We start from the raw sequence: 25,299 nt of genomic DNA, 5'->3' as shown, positions 1-25,299 counted from the left end.
CACAGAGTTTTAAAAAAATGATATGCCATCGAACCATTGTTTAATTTATGTTGATTTCAGTGACAATTACACATACAAGTTCAATCAGCTGGCCCAGTCATGCTACTCTTCATGCTGAAGTTCTACACACAGCAAGCATGCAGGAACCAGTAATCTTTAGCTCATTCTGCCTATCCAAATGCCATGATTATTAAGATGTATGGATCCACCTTAGTCCTGCTCTGGGTTTGGTAAATGAAAGGTTTCCAGAGATAGCACTTTTTTAGTGATGAGGTAGCAAACCAATAAAAGGGAATTTCTGCATGTTTTCCACAGAGGCTTTCCAATAAAGTTTCAAAGTAGCAAGCTTGCATTTCTTTGAGGCCAAATATGGCAAGGGAGCTGCTGGTGGAGTGGCTGGTTCACTCAAAAGGCTGACAGACAATACGGTTCATCAAGGAGATGTTCTGATCTACTTATGGTGTGTGAGAAACCAATGATGTTATATGAGAAACTGAACTGCAGTCAGAAGATGATGTGTCAAAATCAGAACCCTGTAACCTCCCTCCTCCCAACACACACAAACATTCTGACACAATTTTTGTTTAAGTGAGTGCCCCCATTATGAACCAAGAAAATACTACAAATTATAGGTATCTCTGCCCTGGCTAGATTAAATACCATGTCCTCCACTGTCAAATGCTGCTAACCTTTGTTTTACATGTTTTAAAGTTGTTTGATGTTTTAGTTTGCTTTAATTGCTGTGTTTACATGTTGCTAAATATTTTTACTGTGTTTTAATTTGTAAGTGATAAATGAAGTGAAATTAAGTGAAAATCTTTTACGATCATATTATAATTTTTTGTCAATGCTTTGTTTTTTGTTGTTGTTTGTTTTTAGATAGGAGATAGGATTGGTTACAACTGTTCTCTGGCATTCACTTGTGATTGGCTATCTGTCAGTGGTTGTCATAGAGCTCTTGCTGCAGGAGACACAGGAATGACTTTCACTCTAGAATAAGACCTTAACTGCACACTGGTACAATGGGAATAGCTGCAGTGATGCTTTTAAGTACCTAATTCTGCCTTTGTGAATGTTCAATAATCATGATTAATCTTTTGCTAATAAAGATTGTATCAGGAAGCTATTTGCACTCCACCAGAAACAAAATGTGTCCTCTATTAGCCTAAGTAGGTAAATGCTGTTAAATACTGAACATGCCTACTGTTAAATTTATAAGCAGCTGCAGTCTTGTCTATGTTGTGTTGTCTAGTGTTGTAAATATAATGGAACACTATAAAAATGACAGGGTCAATGAGTGGTAAATATTTTGAAAAGTGAAATTTGATTTAATCTCATTGCCTAGGTTACCTGGCGTGTGTTCTGTAGTTACTTTATACATTCCTACATATGTTCACAGGGAAAGATCGACTGAATTTGATTTTCTCAGAAGAATAAATCAGTTAATGGCTGTTTCAATGATAATACATTTTCATAATTATTAGATTGCTGTCATCTGTTGCTTTGTCAGATAAAGCAGAACGTGAACGTTAGCATGAACTAGTGTGTAGTCCGATCAACATTGCTGTTAAAACACCTCTGTTAAATGTTATATTTTTCCTACTGTCTATGCTTTTCCATTACTCCATACAATGAAATCAGTTTAGTCTGTTAAGGAAGAACATAATTAATAAAGTTCTATTAGAGCTAAAATTAGTTTTAGTAAAACTATACAGGAAAACAGACGCATTAGAAAAATCATAGATTACTGAGTAGCACAGACAGTCCCAATTGGATATCCAGAAGCAAACAGTACCCAGTCATATTTTGGGGAGTGCTTGCCATACATGGGCCCCTGTTGCATGTGCAGATGCTTAATACAGTGAGCAATAAGAACAGTGGAGTGTCAGGCTATTTTTCCTTGCACTTGAGTAGTTTTCCTTGCATACAATTGTGGTGCAAGGAGGACCTAACCAACGTAGAGAGGTACCTCTCAACCCTGGAACTGTAGATACTGTAAGTAAATAATGAGTAGGCCTACATACTCATCACTCATTGCTTGATAACTAATTTTATCCACAATGCAATGTTATTTTAAGCAAGGACACAAGCCCACATAAAATGACATAACTTTAGCCAACCCATCTCACATTTATGCAACTATCCCATAGATGGACAGATAGATGGACTTATTTATGAGCTGCAGATGCAAGCATATAACCAAATGATTTTGGTAGCACTTGCTAGTTAATGGAGCTAGATTGAAATGTGGTTCTACAGAATTCTCAAGCATATGCATTTCAACAATAGGAGGCCATTTTTTTCAACTTGGTCTAGAGGAAGGAAAATCTCTCGAAGACCCAATTAAAGCATGGATAATACAACATACAACATTACCACCTCACTAGTGGGCTCTTGTGTCATATTCTGCACCAGAATATGTGCAGAATATATGTTAAAAGGTTTTTTAAATTGACAGCAGCACCTTTACACACGTCCCTCCCACAGTGGCCTTGTGTTTCTGACTGCAGGCTTCGCTTCCTATGGGATTCTGTCCGACTGCACAGAGATGAGCACCCAAGCTCGGTTCTCACGCTTGCCTGGAAGAGGGCAATATGAAAGCCGTGCTTAAGAAACCCACACCGACGCAACAACAAATTCCCTGTGGCAGGTCCGGCAGAGCGATCTTGGACATGCCGGATGTCAGTCCGTCTCCAGGAGGCCACTGTTCGCGGGCTGCTGTTACAGCTTAAAACCTTGCCATCGTGGAGTCCACTGCTTTCAGGGCTACATCACTGCTAGCGGAGGTAGAAAGTGTTTATATGTGACCGTGAGCCTCTCACTTTAGGGATGGTCACTATATAGATATATACATTTTTTCACATGAGTAAGATTAACGTGTAAGTAAGATTAATATATAAGTAATATATAGGATACCAGAGCTATAAGACAGTTCAGGGTAAGCACTGTACTATTTGTTAATATACTGCTTTCAATCAACAATTAATGTCCGCCAACAATTTCTATTATTCATTTATTATTCACAATCATATTCATATTCATTCAATTAATTTATATTGTATGTCTGATATGTTTCATTTCTGCACTGCATGTCAGTGGTTGTAGTGTCTGTTGGAATAGAATGGCAAGTAAAACTTTTTGCAAATGAAAAAGTGCTAGGAATCAGATCGACGTCCTAGGAGTTGCCTGGGCAACAGCGTTTTCCCTTTCTATTTTGTGATTGATTCACTGCAGTCACTACATAGACATTACAAATGACTCAAAGAAACAAGTCCCAAGAAATGATTAGTACTGACAAATTTATTGACGCTTGCTCAACTGAGAAGAATGAAAATGAGAAAGAGGGAAGAGTGTGAAGTGAAGGGCTGCACGAACGTGCTTGAAATGTCTGCACAATGGGCAACAGAGTAAATGCGCGGGAACACAGCTAGCAGCTCATGCCATCTCAAAGGACAGACAGGCTCCGAGGTGAAGTTCCCAGATCAGACCTATTCCCGTGCAGAAGGCACAGCTGATCTAGAAGCAGCATTCCCACTTGTGAGTATTCCAATTAAAAGCCCTTTGGCTGCATGCGTTCCATCATTGGAATTACTCTCGCGGGGTGGGTGTGCTGTTTGCTGTCAAAATGGGGTTTGCTGAGTGCACTCCCACACCAGGGGCTGGGCCTCGTCCATTTATGTAATGACTACTTGCTTTGACTTTTATCCTTTACAATAGATTTTGTGACCTCTGCCAGAAATTTGCCTTAAATATCCATTTATATATGGTCTGTAAACAGGAAGCCAACTAAAATGATTTACTGTAAGCTACTGTACAGTAATGTAGGTTTATGAAATATGTATTTCTGGACCAAATTTGAATTTAAGGATGTCCACAAATCTATTCTCTTGGCTATAAGAACACAACAGGAGGTTCTGCCACTACATTTTTTTTTCCCTACAGGTCCTGTGCCTTTCCTCTTTCTCAGTCCAAATTCAAGTGTGGAAGTTCAAAAGTGGTTGGAATGTACAGTAATGTAAACAGTTCTAAAAACAAATGTGATATTATTACTCAAAGTATGTTCTGATTAAAAAATACAATTAAATAAAGGACCGTTTATTAAAAATCAGCAAACTTATTTGTTATTCATCTGGGAATGATGCAACATACAGCAGTGTAAACGTGGAATTTTCTATTTTACTTGTAAACCCTCAGTGCTCTATGTGTACACTGTACGTGTAGTATGTGAGGCTATGCAACAAGCCATTAAATAATGCTCTTTATCTTCACAACAAACATAACGAACTGATAATGAGGTCAAGTTTGAGTTTATTGTCATTATTCCATATACTTTGTATGCATTTGGATGAGATGTCATTTCTCCTGGTTCTTGGTGCAGCTCTACAGCAGCACAGCAGTACAATCTACAGTACAGGGCTGCGAATGTACAATACAACAGTGCAAGAGCAGAAGCAGGAAATTCAGTCTAATACACAGAACATTAAGCACAAAATACAGTGACACACTGGGCACTCTGTCAAGTAAGAATAACATAATAATGTATGTCTGCTGGCAGCTTGTGTGTCATCTGCGGAGGCATGTAACAAAAAGTAAAAAAAAAAAAAAATACAACGAATGGGGGCGTCCCCTAGTGCAGTAGCAGGACTGGGGGACAGGTGAGTAATGATTTTTAAAACAATGATAGAATAAACCAAGAACAAAATGAAGCAGTACCTCATATTTTATGTAGATGAATTCTAGACTAATAGTTTGTGGTCTATTTATGTTTAAAAAATTGAGGTTTTGAACGAAATTCTATGCCTGTGTCTGAAAGGGTTAACTACAGGCTATATGTGTTTGCATGACTGTATTTACCATATTAAGGTTCTGGTACTACTAATATGGCCACGCATATTATAAGGCAGACATAAATCTCACACCTCAGCGACACATGATTTAGCACAATTCCATCAGACTCTTGTGAATTGCAGGGAAAATGGAAAACCCCTCGGCTGTTATCATAGTAAATCTGACACACTCCTCTGTGCATTGCTCTGATAACATTTTATGCTGATCACGTATCAAAGTGAATATTCCATTACCCTCAAGAGTTGTAAATTGTGTACAACCAAGTCTTTCAAAATGACGATCAGTGCAGCCACGAAACCCTGGTTTCAAGCAAACAGCTATGTACCATTCATTCTTACTGATTAGATTCTACAGTGGAAACAAACTCAATCCTCAGATATAATTGGGAGGAAAGTGAAAGCCCTTTTGTTGCCTGTGGGTTGCACAGGAATTGTGTTTGCTAGTAATGGGTGAGTTACTAAATGAGTCATGTGACTCATCGCAGAGGAAATGATTTCATATAGACCAAAAGTGGATCGCCTGAAATAGTGTCAGTGCCTACATACTACATTCTCTCTGCATTCTGGCTCTGCTGAAAAATATATGTAGTTTATGAAAGGAAACAAAAAGTGACTTTATCTGCACGCACACACAATTTTTAATCTTTTATTATGGTCAATCAACAGGTATTTCATTGTTAAACAATGCTGGGTCCATAAAGACAGCACCATCTGCAGGTGAACATAGGTAGATTCGATTAATAGCACACAATTAACAGACATTCTCAAAGATGGCTCTCTCTGATAATTTTCTTCTTGTTTAGAATTTTTGGATTTGCGTTTACAGTGCATAGCAAAATTGTATAGTTTAATTATGTTCATTAGCAAAATTATATAACAGCTTTTATTCACCTAATGACTTAACCTTGTGAAACAGATGCATCAAATGAACTGGTATTTCACATAAAGGCAAATTTCACAGGTCCCCTCACCCATAACGTCCCCCTATTAGATTAAAGCCTTTTTCCTTCACATCCAGTGAAGCCTTAATATTTATCATTTTTCCTCACTGAATCAAGAAACATCTCCACTCAATTATGTCTAGTACAGCGTGAGAGCTCATATAGATTCTTTGAACCTGTGTGAGATATGAGCACATTAGAACCATGTTTAACACCCCTGTAATCTTTCATCAGATCAGAGCACTTATTACAAGGTTCTACAGCGTAAGAGTGCTATGCAGTGACAAAAATTCTGATGTTTTTGCATTATGCAGTAGGGCACTGATGAATATGTACATTTCTTATAGGCAAGCACTTTGAATTTCTTAACCATGGTAGGGTTCTGAGACCCAGTTTCTGCTATTTTCTAGTAAGGAGCCAGTCACAAAGTGGCCATATGGTTCATCCGAGGGAAAGCTGTGTCTACAGATTGCATGATCCGAGCTATATCCAGACGTAGATCTCCACACGCTGTAATTATGGTCCTTTCACCTGAACGTATTGTGTAAGCTTTGTCTGTTTGCTGATTTTGTTGAAAACGCATGCGAGGACGATGCCAAACAGTATTTTGTGGGATCAAGGCTAGTGGTGACATTTTTAAATACAAGGTGTCCTGTTGTCTTAGTGCCATTACTTACATGATCACTTACTGTAGAATGTGTATATCCAACCACTTGAATATAGACTACTGTAACACACTTAAGTCCGTGGGAAAGGGCTTGTAAAAATGTGTGTATAAGTTCAAATGCCAAGTGATTAAGTACATAATTCAAGAGTTTGAGCATTAACAGAATGCCGAGAAGCACTTGGACGACTTGCCTCCTACTGTGATGAACTCAATTAATTCCTGACTAACCCATTTCTTTGTATGCAAATGAGACCCAGAAAGTTTTAATAAATGCAGGTTTATGCAGGTTCAATGCTCCAAGGACTCTTGTTCTGGGGACCTCACTTGAGTAAAGAGTTGGAGGTCAGGTTTTACAGTGTGACATGGCTTAGACAAAGTTCAGGTTTAGTAGCACAGCTCTATTCATTAGAATTATGTGACTGCAGTTCACTGCAACTAAGCACCAAGGGTCCAGATTTAAACGAGTCATACACTGAACTGTACCTCTGACTTGCAGAGTTCCAAATGATTAACAATCAGCAGAGTAAAATGACAGCACTTTTTCCTGGGTTTCACTTTAAAGGTAAAGAAAAAAAAGAAGTATTTGATGGCACTGACCTGGAAACAGTAGCCCCACTCAGAAAATCTCCCTGAAGAAGGTCCCGGTCCTACAAGTGCATATTTAAGATCAGCCATTATATAAAATAAAATCTATGGGTCATTGGAACTCAGCACCACTAGACCACACCATCATCATCATCATCATCATCAGGGGATGATGAGAACCAAGACTACCGGAGCATGATGAAAGGGGACATCAGAGCGCAGTCTTCTGTGCCGGTCTGACCAGCGGGGCAGTTCCATTCCACTGGACCCTATTAGGCTTGCTTGAAGTATCATCTCTCTTGAAAATTTGGACCCTAAAAGAGTTATGTCAGAATGTGTTAAAATAAATCTATATTATCGTGCAAGCGTTCCGTTAGACTGCGGATTCCTTTAAAAGAAAGTTGTCAGAAATAAGTGGTAAATTACCTGTCTCAGCTGATACAAAACTTTAATGGCCAAAATCAGATTAATGCAGGTCTAATTTATACAGTAATCAATGATGCGCTGCCATTGTAAAGAGATTAAAAAGAATTGCCAGACACATATAAATAAGTACCGAAAGATGTCTGTTGCCAATGGGAAAAAAAAAAAGCAATTTTAAACAACTTTCAGGGGGGTTTTTTTTGTCGGTTTTTTTTTTTTGAGAGATTGCAGGGTTAATTGATAATTTGCTGAAATGCACGTTTCAGTGTATTTGCCCAGCATAGAGCAGTTCTCAGTGGTAAAATCAGATGTACTGCTCAGATGTTTTAAATATTTAAATATAAACATCTGGAGGTTTTTTCCTGATGTAATGAAAAACAAATGACATCACATTAATAATTTAACTGCATATTTTTAGAAACATAACTGCTGTGAACCTAAACTCCAAAAGTTCCATCAATCTATTTGGAAATCTAGAACATGGAAACAATTTTCTTGTGTGAATGTGTAATTTTTTCTCTTTTGGATTAGTCTGTAAAACCTGATGAATCAGGCAGGTCCAACCAATTCATCTGCAATTAAATCAATTTACCTCCAGTCAGAGTAGTAAGAAGGGGTGGGGCATGGGCCATGTAGGGTGAAATATGGGGGGGCATGAGAAGAGGGCGTGTCCAGGTAATCCACTGATTCTGCACACCTGTTCCTTTGTTTACTTGTTGTTCTCCCAAGCAGAAGGCTTGTTGCAACAAGAAAGCCTGTTTGAGTTCAGAGTGAAAAGGCAGCAAATATTTCACCAGAAGCCATAGCCTGCCAGTATGTGATCACTAGTGAGAGGTATACCAATACATTATAGCAGAAGTTGCCAAACATTGTTCCTGAATATCTGCTGCCCTCCAGAGTTTTGACCATCAACGGGGACTTCAGGAGTATCTGAATATTAGGGTCGAGTTGGTTTTAACAGACCACCAGGGGCATGGAGTTTAAATGGTCAGCATATGGTGAACACTACTCTAAGCTATTAAACATAAAACCATTTTGGAAAAGGCTGCATCTCATCTTTTTGCACGTTACCTATACTAAAATAGCAAGAACAAATTGTTTCAGGGACGTTTTTGTGGGTCAAACAACTTTTTTTTAATGTTGCGGTAAATTTCTGTAAATATTTTGATTCAAATGATGAAAAGTCCAATCTTGAGTTTTGTTTTGCAAATATTTGTCTTGGATTGTACATTGGCCTAGATTTACTATACCCAAAAGGAGTCAGTACACCTGACCCGAAGAACACGATTTCCCCTTGTTGTTTCCTTGGTCGGCAAAGATATAATTTAAAACTAAGGCCATTCACCTAAAAAAGCAATTCGCCATCATTACATGATCCCTGAAAGCATGCACTCCACCTGCAATCTAGTTTGCCTGTTACCTTAGCAACAGGTTTCACGGCTCCATAACCAACAGTTGGCAACTAGTGGCACTGCTGCAGCGCCAGAAGCTGCTGGGAGAGCAACGACGAGACAGATTGTGCAGGAAGGAGCACTTTGTGCACACTGAGCAAATCTGATTCCGTTTGGCACAGCAGATGAACGCAGCCTAGCAGAGATGTCACCCAAAAGGGTTGCGTTTATTTCAGCTTGGGGCTGTGGAAATATCGCATCCGAACGTTAATCGTTTTGGAAATAGATCAGGAAAATCAAGGTTGGAACGTGTAATTTATTGACCATGAGAAGAGTCAATTGCTGAAATGTGGCACTGTTCTCACTCTGCTGTGATATCCGTGTGGTTATTGCAATTTATGGAGCGTTCAACTAGCCCACTACACAAGGTAGTGTCATTTCAAGTGTGACCAACATATTGTCAGTCAGTGAGATCATTACAAATACATCCCTTGTAATTTCACCCACTGTTTGAAGCTTCTCTGAATGAACCTCTTGCTTTAGATCTCTTAACAGCTCAGATGACACTAGTCAGGAACTGTGGGTACACTACCGAAGGACCAAACCCATTTAAAGGAGCATTCAGTCATTGTACCACCATAAAGTAGCAAACAATACTTATAAAAGTGATTATTATTATTTAAAAAAAATTCTATAGAGTTCAGCACACATCAGATGCAGAATCAAACTGCTTTAAAGTCCCCCAAATGAACCCGTTTATGCTCCATAGAACGAGTCCCCCACATCGAGGTAGCCATGTTTATTTAATATTTAGCATAGAAGCGCTGATAGAGCCAGGCCACTAGGTGTCATTATAATGGTTTCCTAATATGAAGAAGAATCACTGGTGGAAAATGACTGATTGATCCCTTAAATCTGCGTGTAAGGGCAACTTCTTCAGACAAACGGAACGTGGTGCTTGAAGAATGAGGCAGACTTGGTGCTGCTGACTGGCTAGAATGCATTCAACGATCTGTGGGGAAAAAAGGGCATAGACAGTAAAGAAGAGAAAAATACAAATTAATTAAACATATATTTTTTTTGTTTTTATGTGTTTGTCTGATAATCTTACATTTTAGCTTCAAAATATATGAATTAAAGATAAATAGACTTCTTACAAAATATTGAAATCTAACACAAATTAAACATATGGTCCATTCTTTTACAGTTAACATTTTTCACAACATTTCACACAGTATTATTTTGCTCCTTTTTCTATACATTTCCTATGCAACACGTGCACTCCTGAGAAAATGCTGGAATATAGTTTTGTGCATTTCAGCATTTGTTTAAGGCTACACAATTGTACTTTTATGAGCAATTAAACTGAACTGCCTGATTCATGTGTCCCTGCTCATCCTTACCGACATGAAAGGGTGTAGTCAAGGCTGAAACTATGCACCGCCTAAATTTCTTAAGGCCATAGAAGAATTTTTAAAAATCCTAAACTACAAAAATATTATTTCCTTTTTGTAGACAAGGACTGTTATTACAGCATGGACTGCTTTATGCACTGCTGCTGTTCAGATAACTTCAATTCCAGCCTTGGAGGGTGATACAAGTCTAAGCGGGTCCATGATTAAATACCACCCTAAACATTGACATACCGGATTTTCTGTTGCCCCCTGCTGGGCCAAATTATTCACTGCAAGTGCTACCTGAATCAAGCAGCCCCAGTGGCTCAGGTTTGGATATACATGTTATGTCATAAACGGACTTAATAAATTCGTTTCCCTGGGAGGTGTCAGCTGAGCATCTGATATAAAAGAAATCTTCCATTGTTCCATAGCAACCTGCACTTCCTTTGAAATCGAGTGGGGTTTACATTTTGGTGTGTAATTAAATACATAGACTTTACACAAACGTAAATAAAAGTGGGTTGAGGGTTATGGTGGCCTCAGGGAGTAGAAGAATAGTGAGCCTAATACAGTATTCGGTGAGTGTGCTGCGTTTTTTTTCTGCACAGACATTACCTGTCCAGCAGGTAATTTAACATTTATGATTCCTACAATATTTACAGTATTATCCTTTTAGTTTGTTTTGATATAATGATGACAGGTGAAATATACAAGCAAAACCACAGTATTTAGAATCACACTCTTATAAATGCTTAATATGGTACGACAAGGTAAAAACTTTTTTTTTAAGGAAAGCCAAAGGGCTGGCTTGGGTTTGATAACTACACCGATTGTCACTGTGGTGACCATAATCATATTGTATAAAGTGCTCGGTGGCGAAAAATCGACGAGTTTTAAGAAGCAAGGAGTCCTCAGAACTGACCAATCAGAAGCTAAAACTAGAGGACAGTGAGTTCCCATCTTTCTATTCTGTCTGAATGTTCTCTCATTATTTCCACATTTTTCTTTCAATAATGCTGAAGACATTCTTAAGTCTTTAATATAATTTTGTCCTCCTGGACAAAAATATTGATTTGAGGAGAATTGAGGCATGTTATAAAAACTGAGGTCAGACCGGTGGAGTTCATTTGAGTTGAAAAACATTCAAAAGTGAATGTCACTTGCTGAATTGCACAAACAGAAACGAGTCTCACTCGAACACGCAGTTATGCAGGACATGGGAGGGGTTTCGGGGGCAAATTCCCCGATTAGTGTGGCATCCTGTGCCAGAGACACTCGGGCGGCGGAACTTTGGCTGGCGTCCTGCATGGAGTTACATTCAGCTGGCGCGGCTAGCTTAGCGTCGGAAGAGATTACGGGCCGACTGGTGTCGAACCGCAACTCAGCAGAAGAAAATCTCTCCATCCAGGGCAGGCTCGGCCAGTGGCAGCAGATGGGACTCTGTGGAAATGGGTGGAGGTGACCTTGATAATCCATGAAACTGACTCAATGTTCATGACAACAGATGCAAAACTTTTGCCTAATCGTGTTTGATGGTTCTGTCTAGTCATGTCCTTGATTAAACTGAAACATAATCATTGCACTTGTATGGGTAAAATGTAAAGACTAAATAAATTAACATCCCTAGAAGGATATGATTAACCGTTCCCAAGCTCTTTTTTTACAGGGTGAAAAGGGAAACAAATGATGCCAAACTGCTGACTGTAGCCTCTTTTGAACATTAAACTTTTCCTCTGCCTCTCTCAATAATTCGGTCCTTTCCTATCCACCCACAGCCTGCAGCTCTGGTTACCTGCTTCGCGCGAGGGCTTGACCTTGCTTTTCTTCTTCTTCTTCTCCTTCTTGTCCTTGGCCCTGGTCAGCTGGAGCAGGCAGCTGGGGATCTGCTTCTCACCGCTGGCTGCTCTGGGTCCCAGGGAGAAGGGGTTGAGGTTGCGGCTCTTCTGCTTAGAGTCCACTCTGGAGAGGGAGCTCTTCATGGGGCTCAGGGCACGGTCCACCTCGCCCGGCTCCCGCTCCAGAGAGCCAGTGCTGCCCTGGACATTCAGCGAGTCCTCCGACGTGCTGGACAGCGTCCTGTTCAAGCGATCCTGGAAAAGGAGTGTCCATAACTTGTGTAACACCATATGACACAGCAAATAAAATTAGTTCGTTTCTAATGATAGGGTTCTTTTATTGTGCATCAACCAATATCCCAGCAAGTGTAAGGAGGCATCAGTTTGTAAGTACTCCCAACAGCACATTGTATTGATTTTCCAGTAATGAGCTCTCAAAACCCACTCCTTCAGTCTAAGTCTCACCTCTGTCTCCCTGAGATGTTCCACCTTCTCCATTTCCCTCTGCAGCAGCTCTTTGTCTCTCTCCAGCCTCCTCTGCGAGTCCCTCAGCCTTTCCAGGTCTCTCTGGTAGTCCTCCTTCCTCCCCTGCAACTCTTGCTGTGCCTCCTCTAGCTCCCGCCGCCCCCTCCGCGCCTCATCCTCCCTAGCATGGAGCAGCAACTCTCGCTCCGCCAGCTCCTTCTCACGCGCCTCCCACTCCTTCTCCCGGCGCCTCCTCTCCTCGGCGTGGGCAGTCTGCTGTCGCTGCAGGGCAGCCGCATCCTGGCGGTGCCGCTCCAGGCTGCGCTGCTTCTCCTGCTCCACCAGGGACGGGGGTCGGGAGGAGGTGCGCAAGGAGGACTGGGAGGAGGTGCGCTCACTCAAGGCCTGCCGCTGGTCCTCGACAAGGGTGTCCTGCTGGACCACCACGGCCTGAGAGGTGCATATGTGTATACACACCCACAAAACCCACAAACACAGAACAGTTTTTGAACAGACGCATTGATGACAGTGTCTATTGTCCATCATGCTCAATAAAACATGGCCTATAACAGAATGAGCACGCACCTGCAGTGAATTGAGCAGATCGTGGAGGTGAGTAACACTACTCAGAACCTGCTGCAGCAAAACAATGAAATGTCATGTTTTATTCCTGGTGGCATAATCACTGTCAGCATAGCCCTCTCTGTGGGACAGAAAGGGCATCTTTTGCACATGTCTTAGTGTGCTCTCAAACATAGTTGGCCTCACTGTTTGTTTCATCATGAATGCTGTTTTATTTATGCTTCCTGCTCCCCCAAGATACTCTATGAACAATCAATCAGCCTTCTTGAAATGGCTCAGGAATGGCGAGTCTGCATGACTGGTCATGATTAACAAACAAGCCAATATACAGCTCAGGATACAGCATCTGAGCTTCAGCATCAAATAAAAAAGGTACGAGACTTCTAATAAAAGAGGCTAACATGAGGACTGGCATGCGTCACCGCATGTGGACGCCTGATTCAATTTCCTCTTTAAAAACATGGCAAATGCATTAAGAGCCTGGCAGCAGAGAGAAGGGCTGCAGCTCTGCTCCCCCTGCCTCTTTCAGCCTGTTTGCTGATGAATGGAAGAACGGCGGAGCACGGCTAACGTGCCTCATTGGGATGGGAGCATGCTCGCCGGCCTTACCTCGCTGTTCCTCTTCAGTAAGAGCAGCAGGTGGGCGTTCCCCCCCTGTGGAGACAACAGAGCACAGGCTGTAGCTGCGCCGACTCCAGCTGAGAAGCACCTTTAATCGTGCCGGACGCCCGCGGGCTGGAGACCCTGGGTCGGCACCGGCTCCGGCTCGTTAAAGGCTGGGAAGCGGTGGGCCCTGGGCTGCCCTCCTAACAGGCGCTTGTTGTGTGCGCGCCTCCTTCCACCGAGCCCTTGTTCTGACTCCGCGGGAAGGATAAACGGAGAGCGCCGGTCGGGAGCACGAGTGAGTGGCTTCGTGAGTGTGACTGAGGGCTGAGTTTTGGCTCTGTTCATTTGAGGGAGGGGGTGGTTGAGAGGAGTGTGCCTTAAACAGGCCGGGTGGAAAAGGAGCTCACCTTCTTCAGGATGCTGTCGGACTCTGTCCTCCGCAGGTCTTCAGGCTCTCCACCCTCTGCATCTGGGAATTCACACAAATAAAGGCTGTGAGCAGAAACAGGTTAACCGTTAGGCTGGAGATGCCATTTTTTTGACTGTGAGACAGATGATCTATTGACATCCTACCTATGGTACTGCCATACTAAGATTTACAGCTGATTTTACTATTAAAATTTCTGAATTTACTAGCTTTTGCTTTTTGTTGCACAAGTCATAATTACTGAACACTTTTGTAAAGCTTTATTGCTTTTATTCTTCTGGTTTATTATATGAACCCATCATAATGTTATTGGCTTTTGTGATTCCAAAAGTGTACAGTGAGATTAAAATCATCAAACATGGCTACTTTATATGGTGCACATTCTGTACAGCTAAGCAAGCCTTCCATTCATCACAGCACTTCTGCTCTGTGCACCACGGTAGGACAAATCAGCAGAACACTGGCCAATTCACATCCCCTCCGACACAGTGTCTCATAAAAACATTTGCTTGAAGTACATACACATTTCTAAGTAAAATATTTTCTGTGTCTCCTATTCAAAAATATATGTCTGTTTAAATGAATACAGATGCTATGCTGAAGGGGAAAAAGCCATTTAAATGTAGCTGTTGAAGCGTGCTGTCACAGGTCTTTGCATCATTGTCTACTGCGAGCCTCGAGGTCACCACTGAGTCATCAGCCCTACATCTTAACAATGGTGTCATGGCATAGCTCGCTAAATGGTTCCCAATTATTTTTAAAATCCATTTTTGCATTTATGCGTTGTAGTAATTGTAGTAACACTAGTTCTGGCATATGACGGGTATTACAGTCATTTGTGCGGTAAATTAAAGTGCAGTGGAAGCAGAACGGCAGCGAAACGGAGGCTCACTTTTTGAGGTGTTCATCTGGTGGCTGTCGAAGCCCCCGAAGGTGTCGGCACGGCGAGGCAGGCATACGGAGGCGGCAGTGCCCACTCCGCCATCCACCTGTTGACCCATCGCCCCACCCAGGCTGCTGTTCACCAAGGTCTGCAACATCTCCACTGCCACACGCACAAACCCACACAGGCACGCACATCACTAACCGCATTATGTTAAGTGAATTACCAAAGACTCCTGTGGGTCATTTGGTGGTGGAAATGAGAGCTAATGAAGCCTTAGGCTGTGGTCAAAAAACAAACAAACAAACAAAAAACCACAACCAACAAAAAATTCAGAAGTGAATACATAATATAGGTGAGTAAAATATAACGGTTCCTCTTTAAGTTAGTCACCTTCTCTAATAGCGTCCTTCATGAGGGTTTCTCCTTTGGGTGTCTCGTCACTGCAGGCCCTGAAGAGCATCTTGATGGATAAGCCGGCATCGTCGGTGGAGCCATACTCACACATATCATGGAAAAGCTTCATCTTCTCCTGCAGCAGAGCCAAGATCTGATCATCCTTCCTCTGGAGCATGTCTGGGGCAAAGAGAGGGAGAGAGAGAGAGAGAGAGGGAGGGAGAGAGAGAGAGAGAGAGAGAAGGAAAGATTGGGGGGGGGGGGGCGATGATGAAGTCCCTTTAAAATTCAAACTTCAGAACTGCAGAACTGCTAAAAGGGAAAGCAACAGTAGAATCGTAAATGTCTCCTTCAGATAACTCGTGGGACTGCTCAGCACTGCCACTCTCACCTCTCATTTCTTTGGCTTTGGACTCCAGAAGCTTCTTATCCTCCTCTGTCTCACTGGGGATCCCTTCGTCGTCGTCCTTTTCTCTGCACAAATCAGCCAAAACAGGTTTGCTAAGCATTTTGCCGCCTTCCGCTTTTCCCGCGCAGTGCCTTTTGCCGACCCCGTGGTCATCTTAGCCTATGCAGGAGCACCCCACAGGAGTGTTCTCCTTAGCTAGTCAGAGCGGTTCAAAGGTTTGTCACCTGCGGGAGAGCTGGCTGGGAGTAGGAGGCACTTACATGGAGTGCATGGCACCCTGGAGGAGCTTCATCCAGGTGTTGCGCTCCTCCCGCGACGTGGCGTGAACCTCCACCATCTCGGGGTGCTTGATTCCCGCCGTGATGAGGAAAAGGCCGCGGTCCTCGTTAGCCACCTCTCTGACAATCAGCTTCTGGAGGGAGATGACAGTGGCGCGCTGGTCCTGGAAGGGCGCCCGGCAAGCACGGGAGAGAGGGAGAGGGAGAGGGAGAGGGAGAGAGGAAATGAATGGATGAAGATGGGCAGAGCAGGGGTGGGCGGAACCAAGGAGGGGCAGCGTTGAGAGACAGAGAGGAATAAAGGAAAAGGTTCAAACAAATAAATAAGAACATGCAATAACAGCACTTCCATTCAGTATAAGAGCATGTTTGCAACATGGGACTTCATGTGAGAATTAGAATAAACCTTTAGAATTGTAGAATGTGGTCATTTATACATTGAGAGAAATATTTCTGATCAAAAGTTTCTTTTTTATTTAAAATTTTTGTAAAAGTAATCCGACTTTCAGTGCATTCACTCTGACAGGCAAGGGGCAACAGGGCAAATTCCAAGGCAAATTTATAATGAGCAATTCTGGCAGATACACTGATGCTCTAAAAAATATAACTGCAGCTGACAGAGGCATGAAAAAGAAAACATAGCACAAGCTTGTATAACAGCTGGACTGCCACAAGTCTGCCAAGAGCCATACCAAGTGAGCTTCCTTAGTCAGAAAGCAGCAGCCTGAGTTTGTGTTTTAAAATAACGTGCTAAGCCATATAACATACAAACGTTGAAACAGGGCGTCGTAACCTAATAATTCTTGTGAAAAACTACACACACACACACACACACACACACACACACAAAAAAAAAAAACTTGACACACCAGAGAAGCGAAGACATATTTCTGGTCCTTCTCTTGCAGGAACACCAGCACGTCAGTAAGCAACAGTGCCTGAACATCTGTTGCAAGAGAAACGATAAACACTCACCATATAACAGACAGTAATAATTCATTCAACCTATTGCACCGATTAAAAAAAATTGGATGTAATAAAAATATAACTTCCGACCATAAGATTCTGAAGGAATCGCACATATTAGGTAGTTTGCATATGTACCCTGTCTGAATGGCTCTGTATTTAACAGGATGTCTGTACTTCATTGCAATTCAGCATTCATTAATTCAACAAATATCAGCAGAAATGTAGTCTTTGGCTGCATTTGTTTCATTTGGCAATAAGTTAAGCATTTCTAACTGTAAATCAGTCTTCTACGCTGACTGTGAGGGACTTCTCATACATTCCTCTATAGACTGTAATGTCTAGGGCACTTCTCTGAAGTTCACCCCAACTGCTGTAGAACAGCTTTTCAAACAAATTTTTAACTGCGCTTCAACTAAGCTACTTCACAACCTTTTTCTTTTTTATCCTTTTTTTGTGCTTTTTGTGTTTTGTTTTTTTTTTCCTGGTGCAAGGCTCGATTCTGATGCTATTCTCGCCCTGGCTTTAGATTTTTGGACATTTGGCGTTATATTCTTAAGTTCCAAGCTGCGCAGATCCAGAAATAGCATAACAGCTTTAGACCATAATGCTCCAACTGCCACTCGTTACAGAATACAGGAGCGGTTTCGGTTCCAGTGGACGTCTCAGACGTGGTATCTGGCATCGTTACTAAATAATTCCACCTTTGACTCTTTTGTTCAAAAGACATTGTTCCAGAAGTTATTAGTTATTCTCTATCAAATTTAAATCAACTGCTAATGTTTTTTTTTCAGCATACAGTGACTTTTGCTGAGGTTTGCATTCAAGTTAATAAAACCTATAATAATTTGCAGTTGGAGCAAACTATTGTATAGAATTGATAAACGGTATGACAATTGCTTCTTTTATTTAAACATTTTAAGGATCTTTATGTATTTTTAGGCAGAACGTTTATGTTTTTTAGCCCACAGCTAAAGCGAGGCGAGGGAACTTGGCTGAAGATTTTACCCTTTAGCCTGCCTGCCGAGTTCTTCAGCTGTAGCGGGCCATCGTGAAGGAGCTTCCTGCCTCTTATGAGATCTTCTCGAGCAAACATCTGACCGCTCTTCATGCGCATGATGGACTTGCCATCTGTCCGGCTGTAGATCTCTTTTAGTCTCCTCTTCTTCTCATGCTCATTCACCTTCCTGTCCACAGCGGCGATGACCTCTTTGACGAGATGCAGAGCCTGTGTCAGGTCCTCAAAGTCCTCTTCATGGTCTATAAATGTATGTACACAGACAGACAGACAGACGCACACATATACACACACATACATACACACACACGCACGCACGCACACGCACACCACAAGGGGAATGATCAAAAACCCCTGCAAGCAACCAACTTTCACATTTCATTTCAAAAATGTTTTGAAAAGGATAAGCTCCCTTTTAATAAAAACATGCATCTTTCACGTTGCCCTTGGAAGTGAGTGCACTGCATTGGCTAAGCTTGGTCTTTTGAACCTCGCACCACTTTCGTTTCGTGGTGAGTCGGGAACCCGTCCAAAAACCCTTTCAGCTGTCCTGCTTAAGCTACAGCAGCAGTTGGCCGGTGTTGCGGTGAATACACGTGCGCCTCCTCATTTGGACAGTGGCAGGGCTGTCCGTAAGGCGCGGCTGTTTACACAAGGAGAAATACCGCTGCTCTCTCTAAACACAGCTAGGGTGAGTGGGCTCTCGGGGTTAAAAGCTCCAGATGCGCGGGCCGGCCTGGCTGTCTTCCGGGGGGGCAGGGGGGTGCCGTGCCTTGCCGGGGAGGCTAACCTTTCGTGTGCTGGAGGATCCTCTGCATCAAGACAGGGTACTTGGTTATTCGCTGCGTGACGAGCAGGATGCACTCTGGGATGCTGAGCCGTCGCACCACACTGCTGCTCATCTTTTTCTGAAAGTTTGGGTCACAACAGTTTGGGGGATGTCTAACCGGCACATAGCTAACAGACCACATGTAACAGAGACAAGCACATCTAACAGAGACCATTCATTTTTTTGTTTTGTTACATTAAAAACAAAACGAACTAAATAAATAAATAAATAAATAAATAAACAGTAAAAGAGTGGATGTATTACCCTGATGAAGGCCTGGAAGCGCTTGTCTTTGGCATGCAGCTCCTTGTATAAGTTCACTGCCTCGCTGTGTCGGCTACAGAACTTGCCGTACACCTTCTTCATGCTTTCAGCGTTAGACCCAGAGAACTAAAACATGCCACAGAGGCTAATTAGGACCTACAGAGCCCCGAGCGCATGCGTGTATGCCGCTCGCCTACACTCCCGTCTCTGCTCACCTGGCTGACCAGGACATCCCCGATCCTGTGGATGACGATGCAGTCATCTGCGCCCTCCTGCCTAGCCTCCCTCCTCCTATCCAGGAGGCTGTTGAAAAAGAGTGTGTGGAGCTCCAGAAGGTCGTCCAGCACGGGGAACATCTTCTCCACTGTCTGCATCTCCAGCTGCACTTCCTTCAGCAGGCCCTTGCTGTACACGTCCGCCATGATCCGCAGCGTCCGCAGATGGTGCATCTCTGTCTGGATCAGCTCTGGAAGGGGAGGGGGGGGGGGAGAGAGAGAGAGAGAGAGAGAGAGAGAGAGAGAGAGAGAGAGAGAATGAGAGTCCTTGTGATAATAGCTCATTGTTGATCTAGTTTGCTCTGTTGCATTATGGCCATAAAATTACCTTTTGCATTATGGCCATAAAAAACTGGGTCAAGACAGGAGCTAAAAAAAGAGGAAGTAATACTGCAAATAAATCTGAGCTTCATGTCAGTAGGAGACATTAAAGGTCTGATTTTGTCCGCATTTAAACAGAATCCTTGTTAACTGGAGTCTGATGAAGAAAAATATCCATGAGTAGGACGTTTTGGTCGACACAATCTTTTCTGCGAGACTAAACTCATACCACCACTCCTACCACTCCACCATCATCACATGAAGATGTGCTTCTCAAGAGGTTCAAGGGTCAGTTGAAGATTAACAGGTCTCAAACTGAACATTAGCAAATGGCTTTAGCCTTGAGTGACCCTACCATAAATGACATCTTGTCTCTTGATGACGTCCTTCCGGAGCTTCTTTAGGTATTTCTTATCCGTGGTGAAGCTCCAGGAGTCGGCCTCCAGTTCTTTGGTTTCTGCCTCAAACTCTCCCATCAGCTGTCCGTCGATCATCTCCGTCCCTACACAATAAAAAAGGCAAACAAAACCAAAACGTGGAAGTCCAGTCCAATTAGTGTGTAGGATAAAGCTCGCCATAGTGAGTCCGGAACAAACACCAAATGTCCGTGAGAACTTGCAGCCCGTTCCAGTCTGCGGGCTGGGCTAGCGGATTTCAGGCATGGACTCGTTTGAAGTCTGCACCTGCTTGCCAGCTGTTGGGCAGATAAGAGGAAGCTCTGGGAAGCAGAAACAGATCCACGGCTAGTCGGGGGGGAATGAAGCAGCTCACCTTCATCTATCAGAGACTCTGTGGACTCAACGACCTTGCTGACTTTGTGCAAAGAGTCAGTGGACTGCGACAGATACCTCAGACCCTTTATGGACATGTCATCAAATCTAGAGGAAGACAAGGATACAGTTAATACCGGTTAATTCTTAACTCCTATATGTTAACAGCTAATGCTAAAAGGTATGCCAATAATTGTGCAAATATGCACAAAGGGCTTAATTACGCAGATCCAGTACCTAACTAGAGACTCTCAGGAGTTCACCAGACCTTCCCGTTTCCGATACTGAGTTCCACAACCTTGCAATCATGTTTCAGTGGAAGAAAGTGAAAGGACAACAAGAACTCACACTGCTATGTTGCTGATTGACATGCTTTTGGAGAGGTTACTGCTGTTGAAAGGCATGATGCTTGTGTGTCTACGAGGAGCAACCCCCAAATGTTGGTCATCAGGAGACAAGATGGCCGACCAAGGCCTTTCCCGTGGTGCTGAATCTAAAACAATATCCGCAGACACACACACACACACACACACACACACACACACACACACACACACACACACACACACACACACACACACACACACACACACACACACACACACATACACAGTTATGTTAAAAATGCAATCATCTGTGTTTAAAATGTAATTGTGTATGGTGCCACATTGAGTGGATGAAATCTAACCTACTTTTCACTCTTAAAGTAACTCCTGGCATAGTGGTTAACTCTGGGATGACTAACTGTTGTTTTTGAATCTAGAAGAACAACAAAGACAAAATTTATCATAAAAACTTGAGAAAATTAGAAAATTGATCTAGATTAGATTACAAAATCACCGATAAGGCAAACAACTTCTACCTTTCCCTTGGGACACACAGGAATGTTATCCCTGCAGCTCTTGTGAACACACACATTGCAACCTGAAAAAAAGATCAGTACTTTGTACCGTCAGTCATTCATGGACAGATAGCCCTGGGTATTTAGCAGTCACTCCATGACAAGTGTCTTGGATTAAGCGCAGGGGTGACTCCACTAGTCAGCTAGTTCCTACCCAGTGCACTCATGCCATGGAACAAAAACACCCAAATATGACCACGGATCAGTGTTCATAAAAATGAGCATTGCATGAGTATGTAAAATGACACTCTCTTTCAGTCTGAAGGGTTTAATAGGAGTCATTTGCTTAAATCATAATGTTTGGCTTGGCTATATTGGGCCAGTTTCAAAGTGGTAAGGATAATGCCAGCCTGGAAACTCTACCAAGAAATGATACCAAGAAATGATACCACAGCTAGAACCCACAAGAGCTTTTTCCAAATGGCAGGAATTTGACGGAAACAGCTACATCGTCAGCTAGTTATTGCGAAGGATCATCTGGTATTGCAACATTTAGAAAATTACACTGTATAACCCATGTAACGTGCTGTTAGTTTCAAAGGTTCCATTTGTATGACTGCTGTTAAGTAATATTACTGGGATTCTGAAACTACAAATATGATTTTCACTACATACGTCAGCGATGAACACCGAGCATAATCTTTCAGGTATTCAAATTAAACAGACAGCACAGCAGTAAAGCAAGAATATTTATATATTCATATATATATTCATATATCTAACACAGCAAACTCAGTAACAGCAGTTCACTGGACAATCAGCTCTGTGGGTCCTCAGTTCTCTTCACTAGATTTGAGTTGGCAAGGAATAATTTTGGCAAACAATATCCTGGTTAGACCATGTGTAAGGCAGGAGACATTCAATACAACCAGGACCTTTTGGCCCAAGACCTTTTGGCTATGGAAAATTAACTGTTGAGAAACAAAATAATCAGTTATTGTTTAAAAACTAGGACAGACAGATAAAGCTTTTTAACACTTTACTGACTCGTAATGGCCAAACTACTGCACTAGGAGCTACGAATAAAGAAGAAAATAAAGAATAGCATCTTTAAATGAAATGCATTTCACTTTGACTGGTCCATGGGGAAGTCAAATGGGAAGTTACCAAAAAGGCTTCAAGTGTTATGCAACAAAGCTGTATTGTGAAATGACTACAGGCTAGGTGCTACATGACAAGGAACACCTCGTCATTCCTTACCATGGCTCAAAGTCAAAGTGTAACGTGGGCAAAGGGGGACCGTGCATGAGCACTTTGATAGGCTTGCCTATTCTTAGCAGGGTGTTACATAAATAGGGCAGCTGTAGTTTCAATATCCAGTCTTAAATGGCCTGCTTTGCAGCAGTCAGCTATATCCACTGGGTCACATAAATGTTTCTACAAAAAAAATAAAATAATAATTTTTTTTACAAATCAGCCACTATAGCCATCAGGAAACACAAACAACAAGAAGCAAGACATCATCACACCATGGTTCCTATCAGCATGCAGTGAGAAGAGTGTATTTTAATATATCAAGGATACACTAGACACTGTGTCCTCATAATACAATGTTGCCCAAGCCACATGCAATTCAAATGGCGCCTGTAGCACTAATAGTACTGCACGGAGCGTAAGGCTATGTTTGCTCCTGCTGGTCCCACCGTTGTGCTGACCCAGATGCTGGAGATCTTCTGCCCTGCAGAGCTTACTTCCATCACACCTGTTTCTCATATGCATAGATTGCTTGAAGGCCTCGATCAGCTGGAGCAGGGACGTTAAAGTTAAGCGTAAACTGCGGGGGGGGCTTGGACATCCTCTGCTGAGCGTATATCAGCGTCATGCAGTGGCCCCAACTCTGGGCTTTTAAGATGTGACAGGGCTTTGAGGAGCTCTTACTTGTGCAGCTGACAGCATCTTTAGTGCTGAGGGGTTTGTTGCAGTGTTGACAAGAAGCTGTATGGGACAACGTCACTGAGCTGAACAGATGTCCGCTCACTGCCTTCTTCTCCCGGTCCTTAGCTTCTCTGTCTTTTTCCCTGTTCTTCTCTTTGTCTTTTTCCTGTTTGGGTGAGTGTGTGTGGCAAGACAGAGGGACGGTGCAGTTACTTCACAGGCTTCAAATACATTGAGAACACTAGGAACACACTCATGGCTGTTAACCATGTAGACGTTTTGCATAACATTCTGTTGCAGTATGAAGTACAAAAGGACTGGGTTGTGAAAACATAGCACCCTAACCTTCACAGACCAAAGCAAAATGTTTCATCTTTTATCAGTGATTACCTCCTCATCATCTCATATTTAGTAAAAATCAGCAAGCAGTATAATAACAGAATGGAAACATTTTGCATTCAGATACATTCAATTGTGAGACATAAAAAGTGTAACCAGTACAAGTTCCCCTATTGCCGGCTTCCTGTTTTCAACTACAAAGGTGGCAGTGCAAACAGCTTTCTTAAATGAGCGTCAAATTTGTACCATCATATCTCATGACATGACTGTTAACAAGGTGTTAATTAGGCCTCCCAACAAACAGGAAAATGCATTCCACTGTAATAAGTCTACACACACACACACACACACACACACACACACACAACAAATTAGTTAAATATTTAAGGCAACAACACAGCCCGCTACTACTGGCCTTTACACCAAGTAATAATGACAACCTACTGCATGAAACCAAATTCAGCGTCTAATGTCAATTCGCTAAAGCCATGCCTAATAAACAGAGTCGTCCTACCTCTTCTCTGTTTAAGCCAGGTACCTTGAGGTAGCGACCATGCACAAAGAGTTTTCTGTAAGTTAGCATAACGGAAGGGACCATGAGCCCTGGGAGGCTCGCCTACAGTGTGAGGCGAGACGAGGCACAGCCTGACGCTCAGAAGAGGGGAAGTGATGGGCTAACAGCAGGAGGTACAGTCACCCCTCCCCTTCAGTCATTTCGAGACAGAGCAGCCACAGCCCCCCCCCCACCCCCAAAGTGGTGGTGTAGGGCCCGCCAAATCGTTACCAAAGAGCAGTCGCGAATGTGGTGGGAGTACGCAAAGAACTGACTGACTCTGCAATAAGAAGCCGTCAGCATGGGGTTTTTTTTTTTTTTTTTCTCGGCGCGGAGGCTTTGAGCTAAATGTGCATCAGTAAAAAAAGAGGTCGTGTTGGGAGTCGGCTTGACTTCTAGGAGCAGCCTGACATGGTAACCTTCGGAGAGGAAGTGCTAAAAGTGTAGGACTTTTCCAGGCCGAGCTCTGAGCCACGGCTCGTGCTGCGCCTCTTCTTCCTGCTTCACCTCCTCCAGAGCAGAGGCAGAGCGTGTTCATGAAGCATTCGGTCTCAGTGAATGAGTGATTAGCGCCTAGGTATTGACATACCCTGGTTTTCTTGTACATTTTACTCTTCAGGTAACTGAAGGTGCGGCTCATTTTGGTTCCGCTCTTTCCTTCAAACCCCTCTTTTAAAGGGCCGGGCTCCTCTTCTGTGATACTGAAGAAAGTAAAGGTCATATCTCAGTATTGAGATCAATAATACTGCTACACATTTTCCAACCTTTGCTTGTAGCCTAAAGCACTGTAGCACAACGTGCACGGTAATAGATGGTAGATTCATGCAAAATATCACAGGTACTATTATTATGTATTATACTATAATATTATGCTACAAAAATACACAGGAATTTGTTAAGCAACCATTTTGGGCTGTGCAGTGCTTATAGAGCCAGCAGCAAATTCTATTGCACCTCATGAGCTTGGTTTTGACCTTGGTCCAGCAATACGCACATAAATCTGCCAAATGCATTTGGCAAGCATACATAAGAATGGGTCGAACACAGAGCTTGCCC

The 25,299-nt window shown here is 42.6% G+C and overlaps 1 protein-coding gene across 17 annotated transcripts in view; it reads right to left on the bottom strand.

Annotated features, from left to right (window-relative positions):
- Positions 1 to 4,297: 4,297 nt before the first annotated feature.
- The window catches only part of akap13a (A-kinase anchoring protein 13a), a 52,254-nt gene continuing 31,252 nt past the window's right edge, over positions 4,298 to 25,299 (bottom strand). For 8 of the 17 annotated variants that reach the window (XR_014122542.1, XR_014122543.1, XR_014122532.1 and 5 more), the window contains 23 exons: positions 24,833 to 24,944; positions 23,355 to 23,517; positions 21,438 to 21,499; positions 21,268 to 21,334; positions 20,924 to 21,068; positions 20,577 to 20,683; positions 20,161 to 20,307; positions 19,425 to 19,675; positions 19,210 to 19,335; positions 18,907 to 19,024; positions 18,107 to 18,358; positions 17,002 to 17,078; positions 16,115 to 16,296; positions 15,837 to 15,919; positions 15,443 to 15,625; positions 15,059 to 15,211; positions 14,147 to 14,208; positions 13,743 to 13,787; positions 13,137 to 13,187; positions 12,552 to 13,001; positions 12,044 to 12,341; positions 11,445 to 11,691; positions 4,298 to 9,866 (listed from right to left, as the gene is read on the bottom strand). Coding sequence is in view for 1 of the 17 variants with exons in the window: in XM_081709988.1 (XP_081566114.1) it covers positions 11,633 to 11,691; positions 12,044 to 12,341; positions 12,552 to 13,001; positions 13,137 to 13,187; positions 13,743 to 13,787; positions 14,147 to 14,208; positions 15,059 to 15,211; positions 15,443 to 15,625; positions 15,837 to 15,919; positions 16,115 to 16,296; positions 17,002 to 17,078; positions 18,107 to 18,358; positions 18,907 to 19,024; positions 19,210 to 19,335; positions 19,425 to 19,675; positions 20,161 to 20,307; positions 20,577 to 20,683; positions 20,924 to 21,068; positions 21,268 to 21,334; positions 21,438 to 21,499; positions 23,355 to 23,517; positions 24,833 to 24,944 (3,193 nt within the window). In the remaining 16 variants the exon portion in view is untranslated. Of the gene's footprint in view, positions 9,867 to 9,917; positions 11,692 to 12,043; positions 12,342 to 12,551; positions 13,002 to 13,136; positions 13,188 to 13,742; positions 13,788 to 14,146; positions 14,209 to 15,058; positions 15,212 to 15,442; positions 15,626 to 15,836; positions 15,920 to 16,114; positions 16,297 to 17,001; positions 17,079 to 18,106; positions 18,359 to 18,906; positions 19,025 to 19,209; positions 19,336 to 19,424; positions 19,676 to 20,160; positions 20,308 to 20,576; positions 20,684 to 20,923; positions 21,069 to 21,267; positions 21,335 to 21,437; positions 21,500 to 23,354; positions 23,518 to 24,832; positions 24,945 to 25,299 lie in introns of those variants that run through there. The other 9 variants (XR_014122536.1, XR_014122537.1, XR_014122535.1 and 6 more) reach the window with 9 other exon arrangements.

This window comes from Electrophorus electricus, chromosome 3 (genome assembly GCF_041902795.1).
Source record: "Electrophorus electricus isolate QZ-2024a chromosome 3, ASM4190279v1, whole genome shotgun sequence".
In the NCBI taxonomy this organism is placed as follows: Eukaryota; Metazoa; Chordata; class Actinopteri; order Gymnotiformes; family Gymnotidae; genus Electrophorus; species Electrophorus electricus.
The sequence above is the reverse complement of the archived record's forward strand: the minus strand, read 5'-3'. Positions and strand labels throughout refer to the sequence as shown.